Below are 11,653 nucleotides of genomic sequence, written 5' to 3'. Positions count from 1 at the left end.
GGGTCCGCCTCTGCAGGGCCCCGTGGGGACCGAGGAGGGCTCTGCTCACGGTGCGCTTGTCCGCGGAGCCGTCTCCCAGGCTCCCCCGAGTCCCCGCACACTCCACAGTCACACGCGCACACGGGACGAGGAGGGGCCCTGGATCCCCTGGCCCCAACACAACTTCGTGAATCACAGTTTCACACGCAGCAGTTAGAGAGATCCGAAAATAATTGTCATTTAAAAGCGAGTTTAAGTCAGCTGCCGCGGTGCTCGCCTGGGATCTCGGCACTCTGGGAGGCTGAGGCAGGAGCATCACAAGTTCAAGCCCAGCCTGGGCAACTTAGTGCCTTAGCAAGACCTGTCTGAAACTAAAGAAATAATTTAAAGGCGGGTGGGTGTCTGGGGATGTAGTCCCGTGCAGCGTCCTCGCTTCAATCCCTAGAACCACAGAAAATAAACAGGTAAATAAGACTTGGCTGCGCGACCCGGAGGAAAGGGCCACAGGAGGGTGGGCGGGGCAGCTCCACAGCGCCGCCTCCCATTCTCGGCCCGCGGCCCGTATCTCCCCGCTGAGGGACTCGCTCAGGTCCCAGCTGGAAAGAAGGGAAGTGGCTTTCCAGGGGCTCCGAGTGCCCCGCTGGGACCCAGAAGGGAGCAGGGAGGAGGAAGAGGCCCCCACCCCGGGAGGTGGAGCCTGTGACTCCCCAACTCTTCCAAAATAGGAGAGGTAAAAGGAGGGCGCTGGGCCAGAAACAACCGGGGAGCCCTGTTGCAAGGGGCGGGCGGTGTCCCCACCTAGGCCAGGGGCAAACAAGGCAGGGGTTGAGCTTCTCTTGTCTTCATGGAACAAACCCAACAACCCAACAGCAGAGGCTTTTTTCTTCTTTTAGTTTGTTGTTTGTAGTTTATTGGTGGTGCTGCTGCTGGGATTGAACCCAGGCCTTTGCACTGAGTTCTGTCCCCAGCCAATGTTTAATTCTTTTAAATTTGAGACCGAGTCTTGCTGAGTCACTAAATTGTCCAGGCTGGGTTCAAACTCATGACCCTCCTGCCTCAGCCTCCCAGCGTGCTGCGATCACAGGCTCTGGGTTCCTCTTCTCAGGACTAGTGGCTTGTTGGGTGCAGCCAACCCAAGAAGACAAAGAGAGCTCGTCTTGCGTTTCTCCCTGCGGCTTTCTCTGGTGAATGTAAGGCAGGTCGTGGAAAAGCACAAGGAGTGTCCAGTCCACACACACGCACACACACACATGCACACACACGCACGCTTTAAAGAGCTGGAAGTCATACCACCCAGTATAAAGTCACACCACCCAGTATTAGACAAGCAGAGTTTGCAGGCAAATGATTCCACTGGCTAAAGACAATCGGACAAAAGACTCAAAGTTGGCTTGAACTGACATTAAGTGCCTACTTCAGGATGGGGACTGTGCTTGGAGATTTTAGAGGTTACTTGATAGGTAACGACTAACAGTGCTGGACTTATTTGCAGCAACTTACCCAGCCGCTGAATACATACCACAAATACTATAAAAATACATTGCCAAACCAATCATACTAACATTTTCATAAAATCATTGGTTTTTGAAGGTACAGTGAGCCAACATTAAATAACATGATTCTGAACAATATAATTGATAAGACTGAGTTAATTAAAAGACAGAGTTTTCTACACAGAATACATACTCATCTTAGATGTCTGTGAGACAGTTACAAAAATTCAGTATTTTCCAGGACACAATAAAAGCTTTTTAAAATATTTTGAAAGCAGGTATATTATAGGCCACATTCTCTGTTCACAGTGCTATGAAAAAAGAAAACAAAACTATTTTTAAATAAAATAATGAGCAGAATTACTGAGTTTTAAAGCACTAAGAACATTACAAAAAAATCATAAGAATGTAAACTTTCAATCTGTAAGGTATGGCCAGGGTCATGTCCAGAAACACCTTTAAACTAAGTACACTATTACTGCAAATATAAAGATTACATGAGCACTCAAAACTGAAGACAATAAAAACAGTAAAAGTAAACAATCGATAGTAAAGGAAAACTATTATAATTAAGAGAAATAATGGATGTAAATAGATCTTAATACTGGCTGTTTGGCAAAACAGTATTATATAATTCTTTGACAAGTCGAATCATGTGTAATGCGAAAAGAAAAAATATGAGAAAAGGAAAAAATGGAAACAAAGTCTCTGTAAACAGGGAAGGGTGGAGGGGGTGAAGGGAGGGCAGGGGACTGGGAAAAAAATGAGAACCAAGATCTGTCGTGTAAAGGTCCAAGATCCCAGTGATGAATGTGACTGCACCGTTTTCATAAACTTAATGAAAAAATAATAAGGGGAAATCTACACAGAGAAGTGGTGATGGACACAGACGTGAGAAAGAGAAGGGTTTTGTTTAGTTCTAAAATAGCGCACATAATAAGATAATAATCTGAAAAACTACGAATTAAGAATTCCTTAGGGGAAAAAGAACATCACAAGTCATCAAAACGAATCCAAGCAGTGAAAAGTATCAACAGACCGGCCGCGTGGGGAGAGCTCGGAAAGCTGCCTAAGAATGAGCTGAAATTTCCCTTCTGTGACTCCAGGATCTGATTATTTCATCGGTGGATTCCTTCAAAATGGCAAGGCCTTGACACTTCTCAAGCTATGGAAATGATTCAAAACACAGGGCAGGGTAAGAGCTGCTCCACTGTCCCTGTAGGCAGGCTTATCCACTGTGCCAAAACTTCACAAGAATAGCACCCATCTCACATGCGAAGATGTGTGAGGCAAGAATCTCACATGAAATATCAAGAAAAAATAATTCAGTGTATGAAAAGACAGTGCAACACAATCCTTAGAATGCAAACATGGTTTGATAGTGAATCTATGAAATTTCGCTGATTCAAAATTGCACATTTTTCCACCTTCTCTGAAGTTAGAAGGTGGCATTTTACAATTAAAACAAGCATCTTTCTTTCTCAATGGTACATAAAATAATGTGTTCTACAGTCAATGATGTCTTAATTGTAATGAAATACAGTAATGTAAAACTTCATCCTAAAAAGATTTTTTTAAAAAATCATCTCAGCCAGGTGTGGTGGCGCATGCCTGTAATCCCAGCACTCGGGAGGCTGAGGCAGGAGGATTGCTGTGAGTTTGCGACCAGCCTGAGCTACATAGCAAGTTTCGGGTCAGTCTCAACTACATAGTGAGACCCTGTCTCAAAAAAAAAAAAAAAAAAAAAAAAAATCATCTCTGTGGAAGTTTGAAAGGCATTGGGTAATATTCAAAACCCATTCCTGATTTTTAACCAGGATACTTCCTTAACCTGACACAGAGCATCTATCAGGAAAAACAGTTAGTTACTGGGACAATTAAATGTGAACCATCATAGGCATCCCCGTCAATACCAGGAACAAGAACAGCGCACACACGATCAGCACTACGGCCGTTTGTTGTGGGGCTTTTGCCCCCTCCACCAAGCCCTGAAACAGAAGAGAAGAAAGTATAAATCCTGGAAAGACAGAGAACAGCAAGATCACTCGAGGAAAAATAGGACTGTATGATGGAAACAAAACAGCATATTAACGAGAAGTTATTTGAATGTAAAGCTGTGTACTAGAGTAACTAGAAGTAAGACAAATACGCAAGGGTAGGTAACACACATGCTCCAAGAGAGGAGGTTTCAGGGGGAAAATGGGATGAAAATGTCGTTGGTGTATGAAGTCCTCAGTCCAAAAACAGCCTTTTTACACAAACGCCCCTCAAGACATGTGCGTGTTGGGCCCGGGATGTAGCTCAGTGGCGCCACACCTGCCTCGAAAGTGCAAGGTCTTGAGTTCGATCCCGGTACCAGAAAAGCGAAGCCACATGTGTGTGCGCCGCACCCTACGGCCCAGGCCGGGTCTCGAACTCCAGCCGTACCTCTCACCGTCTGTGCCCCACCTCCTTCCGGAAAGCTACACGTTTCTGTGCCCCACACAAAGCGGGCCTCGTCTCTTCCGCGCCGCACCTCAGGCCTCTCCGGCCCCGGCCCAGGTCCCAGTCGTCTCACCGTGGGCGGCCTCACCATCCGACACCTCGAAGCCCACCGGCCCAGCCGGAGTTCCCGCCCCTCCGGCCTGAAGTACGGTTGAAGGAGTGAAGACGACCAGGCGCACTGCGCGGAAAGCCGCCAGGAGACGCCGCCGAGGGGCCGTGCGACGAGGGCTCTGCGCTCCTCTCCCCCCGCGTGCAGCCTGCCGTGTGACTCTCTCCGGATGGAGTCGACACAGGTCAGAGCAGACGTCGAGGGCTCGGCTGCTCTGGAGGGGAGAGGCAGACAGGAGAGGAAGAGGAGCGAGCGGGCGCCGGGGCCCGGGGCCGAGGGCTGCTCCCCGAGCGATGTGCGCCTGCCAGCCCCCTCCAGCCGTCGCTACCCTCACTGTAGAGTTCCCGGCCTCCTGGCTGCGGGGAGGTGAGCAGCTCCCCAGGCCGGACCCTCCCACCGGCCGCGGACCGTGCAAGGACTGGAGCTTCCCACACAGGAGCCAGAAGGAGCCCGCCCGTCCGGCCCCGGGGTCAGGTACTTCGGCCGGGCGATGAGAAGCCCTGTGCGACGGGATCCCGTGGCTTCTGGTCCCCGGCCGGCCGGGCTGTCCCTCTGTGCCCGTGGTTCAAAAAAGGACCGTGGGGCATCGGGACGCTGGCCCCGAACAGGACGACTGCCCAGCTCTGTCCACACCCGGGGCTCCCCTCGGGCCCAGGCAGGAGCTGAACGCCATTTACACACTCAAGCTCTTTGCACAGGTCGAGTGTTAGTCCTGCATTGTGCCCTCTTGCTTTGCAGACTAAACCCCACCCTGGTAGGGATGTGCGGGAGGACACGGTGTGTACAGGGCTCCGTGCCACCTGGGGTTTCAGTCCTCTCTGGGGGCCTTGAGCCACCCTCCAGCCAGGCAGCGACACAGTGTCTTTAGAGGTGAGGGCTGGGCGTGAGGAGCTCACGGGACGGGAAGCAGACCATTAGCGGGCGTGGAGGTGCACACCTGTCCCCGGTCTTTGAGGCTGAGGCAGGAGAATCGGAGTGAGCCCAGCCCGGGGAAGGTCCTGACTGAGCAAGGCCCTGTCTCCAGAGGGCGTGGAGTAGCTCCGGTCGAAGGCCCTGGCGCAGTCCCGGTACCCCAGTCCTCCCACCATGCTCCCCCCTAGATACCCCTAAGCCTCAGCAGGGCTCCCGGTTGTTTCTGGCCTCAGTGTCCTCCTTTTACCTCTTGCATCTGGATGCGATTTGGGGATCCCAGGCTCCACCTCCCAGGGTGCGGCTTCCTTCTCCTCCCTGCTCCCTTCTGAGTCCCCAGCGGGGACTTCGGAGCCCCTGGAAAGCCGCTCCCTCTCTCCACAAGAGCCTGTGGCATGTGACGGTGCCTAGGGCGGGGTGCTGCCGCTCCCCAGCTCCGGGCTGCGGGGCTGGTGCTAGCTGCTCACTGCCTCCCGACCCCAGCTCTACCCTTCACGTGCAAGTGACACGGAGAAAGCCAGCCTGCTCTCTGCCCTCACTCGCCCATCCGCACGGCGGGCACGGGTCCTGGCCCAAGGGCTGGTATGAGGGTCAGGAGTGACTGGCTGCGGGCGTCATCGGAGGAGGGACCTGGAAGGCACCCAGGGACACAGGAAGCGAAGGCGGAGAGGATGTCGCTGCGGCCTCCGCCCCCGCTGCCCTGCTCTTGCCGTGGTCTGTGAGCTCCCCATCCCCAAACCCATGTGCTGGTGACCAGGAGGTGGGGCCGTGGGCCCAAGGCCATGACCGAGACGGCGCATCAGGGGGGAGACAGGGACCTGACCCAGCACCAGATGGCACCACTGCCACCGTTTCAGGCGAGTCCGGGAGTGTCACAGCAGGGACGGCGCTTTCTGCTCTCCACCTCCCTGGAGTTGGCGTCTGCACCCAGGGCTCCCAGCCTCTGGCCCAGTGCTGAGGGCACCTTCCCTGGGCACTGCCGGCCTTGGCCTTCTGTGGTCTCCGCAGTGGACTGAGCGTCCTGTCCCCAGGCCCAAGCCCAGGCCTACCCTGGCCTTGCCGGGACCCTACAGTCAGGAGGGCCCTGAGCCACTCCACACCCCGCACCCCATGCCGGCTTGGCCGTGTGGCCTCCACCCAAGGCCTCTGGTTCTCTCTGCCTCCGCTTCCCTCCCTAGGAAGAAGGAATCGTGCTGACCCAAGTATGCGCTCTCAGGGGGCTGGGTTAACAAGGAGAGGGTAGTGGCCGCCTGGAGACACAGGGGCGAGGCCGCCCTCCCTCCGGGCCCCACATCCGCAGGCTTGCTCACCGCCCTTCGGCCTTTACTCCCAGAGGAGATCACCTGCCCCCCCCCGCCAGCCCGCCGTCCTCAACCTCCCACCCTCGTCCCGCCTTACACCGTCGGCCTGCTCATCCCACCCTCGTCCCGCCTTACACCGTCGGCCTGCTCAGCCAGACCCTGCCGGAGACAGAACCGTCCTGTCCCGTCCACCACTGCACCTCTGCACGCACCGCTGGTGCTCCCAGAGTAGTTGTGCAGGGAAGGAAAGACTCACCCGGCCAGGGTTTATCGGCAGCTCCCTCAGCTCTGTCCTTTCTCTGAGCTCCCCCATGTGTCTGGCTGCACCACGCTCCTCGCCTGGGCACCCGCTCTTCCCGCGGCCCGGAGGGCGGAAGGCAAGGCATCCCGGGTCCTGAAACCCCGGGCCTGGCGTCTCCTCCTCACTGGGTACTCAGGACAAAAGCTGCCTGCTGAACACGAGTTCGCCCCTCGAGCCCTCCCGCTGGGCCAGCACGGTCTCTGCTCTGTGGTTCCTGGTGTCCACTTCGCCCCTTTTCCCTCCCCATGGAGCAGGGAGCCCGTTCGTTCTCTGGGCTGAGCCGACCCACATCCGATCGGGACAGGGACAGAGCCCTCCTGTGTGGCCGAAAGTAGTTACGTGATTTCCTGACACTCCAGATAAATGGATAAATAAAATAACCACTGCTGTTTTCTCTTATACCAATGCCTCGTGCTTCAGAAATTATGTCTTTGAGTGAAATGTATGTGATCGATAACTCTGCCTCCTTCGCTGACAGTATCTGGGTAAGACCTGCTCGACGATTAGTGACGGATGGGTGGGTGGGTACATGGGTCGGACGGATGGAGGAAGGGATGGTGTACGCAGGGGTGAAGCAGCAGGCAGGTGTATAGACGGACGGGTGGATGGACAGGCAGACAGTGATAGAGGAGAGAGCAGACATAAGGGAGGGCGAAAAGTAGCCACATCCTTACCACGGTCAAAAGACAGAAGATAGAAGAACTGGTGGGCTGGGCCAATGGATGGACACAGGCACAGCGGAGACAGACAGGCTGGTGGTGTACAGGGAGGAGATGGGCAGCTAAATATGTGGAACAGAAACATGGTGAACAGGACTGAAAATCACTAGAACAGTGAGCGGACAGGTGGGTGCAGTTACGAGTCAGGGCTGAGCGGAGTTACACACACGCCACGTGGAGACCTTCCTCTCGGCGCGGCCGCCGCAGGAACAGATCCTGCTTCCCACAAGATTCGTCCTGGAACTTCCACGGGCCAGAGCGACTCCAGACCGGGGCTATGTGACAGTCGCTGAGATGGTGCAGGTGAGGTATCTGAGGAGGAGAAACCCACGTACCTGGGCATCCTCTGACTCCTCATCTTCCTCCTCCACTGAGCTCCACTCCTGGGCAAACCCAGACTCTGGAGAAGACAGGTCTGGGTGGGAAAGGAGAAAGGAACCGTGAGTGTGGGACTTTACCTTGTCTTCCCCCGGCACCCTCTCTCCCTCTGCTATCACACACACGCGCGCACACACACGCACACTCTCACACACGCGCACACATGCACACACTCACACACTCGCACACGCACACACACACACAATGGCCTGTGCGCTTCAGATAGGGCTGAAAACCTGGATTCAGAGCCCACAGCTGCCTGGAAGACTACACGGGGTCATGGGTGTGCCCTGCCCCGTCCTCCACCTGCCCAGCACCTCGACGCCCCTCGCCCTGCGCCGCAGTCAGCGTTACCCTGAGAACGGGTGGACCTGGTGGACAGCTCGGCCCCGCCTGCCCTCTCGCTCGGCCCTCTGTCGCAGAGGGGTCACCAGCCAGCCAGCCCGCGCCTGGACTGAGCTCCTCCAGAGAGCCGTGCTGACCTCTGGCTCCCGTGTGCTGGGCACACTGCGGGCATTCAGGAGGGCCTGGTTTCTTCTCGTGCTCTGCTCAGGGGGTCTGAGCTCGACCACGGCAGAGCCCCAGGCACTTTGAACCCAGGTGTGGTACTCTGGGAAGCTGAGGCGGGAAGACTGCAGGCTTGAGCCATGTCTGAGAAACTTTAGTGACTTGGTGAGAACTTGTCCCAAAATGAAATAATAACAATAGAAGTGTGTGACAGTCTCGGGTTCAAGCTCCAGGGTCCCAGCAGAGCGACCGTGGCCTCAATCGCAGCCTCTACACCGCCCCTGACCTGGACCACGGTTCATCACCAGCCCCGGGGCTGCACCCAGCAGAGCAGCAAGGAGCAAGGCTTCCTGCCGGCACTGTGGCTGGGTGGGCAACGGGACGAGCGCCCTGGCCACAGAGCCCTCAGCCATCAGTGGCTGCCATGCTGAGCCCCACGTGTGGGGTGATGCGGAGATTTTGTTGCTGTTATTTATTGTATTTCTTGTTTTGTTTTTGTTTTTGCGGTACTGGGGATCGAACTCAGAACCCTGCACTCACCAGGCAGGTGCAGCACCACTGAGCTATGTACCCAGCCCTGTTTTTTATTGTTTTTGAGACAGGGTCTCACTGTGTAGCCCAGGGTGGCTTTGAATTTGAGATCTTCCTGCCTCAGCTTCCTGAGTGCTGGGGTCACAGGTGTGTGCTGCCACGCCACCTGGGACGATCTGTCACACGGCAGACACTGATGACTCATGCTCCACAGAAACCTGTCGGCTCAGGGAGTGAAGGGAGGGATGTCTGGGCTTTCTCTAGGCCCTGTGGAGACTGCACCATCTCCCTCACCTTTCTCTTCACCATCACAGCTGGAGGCCCCGACCTCCACGGCCGCCCAGTCCTTGGTGACTTGTGACAGCTTCTCCCAGGCCCAGCTCTCTCGAGGTAGCAGCATCTTCGACCTCTCGGGCTCCAGCAGCCCCCGCATCTGCTCAGGCCTGAGGCTCTGCATCTCCTGGGAGGCTGCAAAGATGGCTCCTCTTCCTCCTTCTCCTGTGCCAAGGTCCTGTGGCTCCCTGACGCAGAAGTCAGAACCTGAGGACTGACAGATAGTCACTCTGCAAACAGTGACAAGGTGCAGCAGGCAGGGAGAGTGCCAGACACTGCGCTGAGTGCCAAAAACAGTGCTGTGGCAAAACGGAGTCCCAGACCTTGGAGAATTTGCATTCCAGGGGGAAGGAGAGGGAGGGAAGGGAATGAGGCACACAGCATTTTGAATGGGTTAAGAAAACAAAGGACAGGGCTGGGGATTTAGCTCAGTGGTTCTGCTGCCTGCCTTGAAGCACAAGGTCCTGAGTTCGATTCCCAGTAATGAAAACAAAGGGGAAAGAAGAACAGAGTACCACACCTGGGCATGTACAGCTCAACCTGCAAAGCCCTGGAGACATGGGCGTGGGCAAGGACTTCTGGACAGAACTTCAACTGCACAAAAAATAACATCAAGAATCAACAAAAAGCTCTGGCACTGCAAAGGAAGCCGCCCAGAGTGAAGAGACGCCAACAGAACAGGAAAGCTTTACTCAACCCTTCCTCAGAGAGAGGACCAGGGTCTGAAATATACTTCAGGGTCAAAGAAAGTAGATTCTCAAAACAGAAGACCTAATTTTAAAAAGTAGGCACTGCAATGATCAGGCACTTCTCAGAGGGACACAAGGACAATAAATACATGAAAAACGTTCAACATCTCTGACCATTCGACAAATGCAAATAAAACCAACACTGAGATTCTGCCTCACTCCAGAAAGAATGGCCACCACCAAGGAGTCAAATAACAAATTCTGATGAGGCTGCAGGGAATAAGAAACCTTACTACACTGTGGGTGGGAAATGTAGACTAACACAACCAGTGCAGAAATCAATATGGAGATCCCTCAAAACACTAAAAATAGAAACTCCATTTGGCCCAGCTATTCCTCTTCTAAGGATTCTACCTGTAAGAGTTAAAGACACCGTGCTACAGTGATCCATGCACATCCATGTTCAGTAAAATCTTGCATGCTGTTGTGGGCCCATCAACAGACAAACGGATAACAGAAATGTGGTGTTTACACACAGTGGAGTACTACTCTGCCATAAAGAAGGATAGCTTGAGTCATTTGTAGGGAAAGGGTGCATTTTGAGATGTTAAGTGACATAAATCCAACATTCAAACTTGAATATCGCATGGGTTTTTAAAAACATGACAGACTTAAGTATCAATAAAAAGCAAAGAAAAAGATGATGGTAGGAAACACAGGGACAGATCTTTTGCAAACGAGACTGGAACCAAGAGATGAGGGGAAGGCGGGGAAAGGAAAGAAACTGAGATGTGCTGAGGCCACGCACCGGCTCCGCACAAGGAATGAAACTGTCATGGGCTACAAACATGTACTGATAAAAAAATGAAATTAGCTTTAAAATACTCCTGCAAAGAAGGAAAAGCAAACGGGCAACGGTCCCTGGGGCCAAAGAGCAGAGGAGGGGCCCAGAACCAAACAGCGGACAGCGGTGGCAGCACATCTGGAACTTCTCGTGATAGAAATGTGACGTATGGATCCCATTAAATCACGCTTATTCCTGCTGGATGAATAACGTGTCTGTGTTCTAGGTTTTCCTTGTATGGACACGGAGGCTCTGCCCATTTCTGCTTTATTGATCATCATTCTTGCCTACCCCAGGAACCGGGCGTCTCCAGGCCCAGAAGACCCAGCCGGCCAGGGCCCCTGGGCAGCTGCATCCAGGCCCAGCACCCCTTCCTCACGCTCCCGAGCCTCCAGGGTCCTCTCCTCTCCTCTGCTCATGGTCTCCAGCTGACCTCCCAGGCCTGGGGGCCTCCGGTGTACCCTGTTCTTCTGCACCCCAACCCTCGTCCGTCCATCCACCCCTAGCCCACTTTTATTTTTTATTTCAAGACAAGCTCTTGCTAAGTCACTGAGTTGCCCAGGCTGGGCTGGAATTTTGATCCTCCTGCCTCAGCCTCCCACGGTGCTAGGGTCACAGGCGGGCACTTGATCTCTGTGCCCCAGTCGTGGGCAGAGAGCACAGCTGTGTCCCCCTCTCCCTAACCTCCTGAGAGAAGATGCCTGTGCCCGGAGGCCCTGACCTTCTCGCCCTGGCTCCATATCTTCCCAGAGCCGCTCCATGCTCAGCCGGCGAACAGGCAGGCCTTTCCTCACGGGGTTTCCCACAACAAATCGAAGATCAAAAAAGGAAAAAAAAAAAAAAACATGAAAAGTGAAGCTGACATTGCTTTAAAACCCACAACTCAATGCTTCTGCCTGTGGGATGAGGGGCTACCGCGCAGGTTCTGACTGCCCGGACGGACTGCAGGGAAGGGGTGGGGGTCAGGCCGGAGAAACCCGGTCGGGATCGTCTGCCGCCTGCGTCCGGACGAGCGAACAGGTCACCGTGACGGGACGCCCTGGCCGCGGGGCTCGCTCTCCTCCCTCCTTCGCGGG

General features: G+C 54.4%; 1 protein-coding gene across 4 annotated transcripts in view; it reads right to left on the bottom strand.

Annotated features, from left to right (window-relative positions):
- Positions 1-3,182: 3,182 nt before the first annotated feature.
- Positions 3,183-11,653, bottom strand: part of Smim17 (small integral membrane protein 17) — an 8,966-nt gene continuing 495 nt past the window's right edge. Inside the window, exons 1-5 of one of the 4 annotated variants that reach the window (XM_033766138.1) lie at positions 11,299-11,647; positions 9,006-9,251; positions 7,631-7,710; positions 7,251-7,357; positions 3,383-3,460 (exon numbers count right to left, since the gene is read on the bottom strand). In XM_033766138.1, coding sequence (XP_033622029.1) covers positions 7,256-7,357; positions 7,631-7,710; positions 9,006-9,251; positions 11,299-11,338 — 468 coding nt within the window. In that variant the 5' untranslated portion in view covers positions 11,339-11,647 and the 3' untranslated portion in view covers positions 3,383-3,460; positions 7,251-7,255. Of the gene's footprint in view, positions 3,461-6,399; positions 7,358-7,630; positions 7,711-9,005; positions 9,252-11,298; positions 11,648-11,653 lie in introns of those variants that run through there. The other 3 variants (XM_010616878.1, XM_033766137.1, XM_033766139.1) reach the window with 3 other exon arrangements.

Source organism: Fukomys damarensis, unplaced genomic scaffold (assembly GCF_012274545.1).
Source record: "Fukomys damarensis isolate Sample0158 unplaced genomic scaffold, DMR_v1.0_HiC HiC_scaffold_19, whole genome shotgun sequence".
Taxonomy (NCBI): domain Eukaryota; kingdom Metazoa; phylum Chordata; class Mammalia; order Rodentia; family Bathyergidae; genus Fukomys; species Fukomys damarensis.
This window is presented reverse-complemented; position numbering and strand designations above follow the sequence as displayed.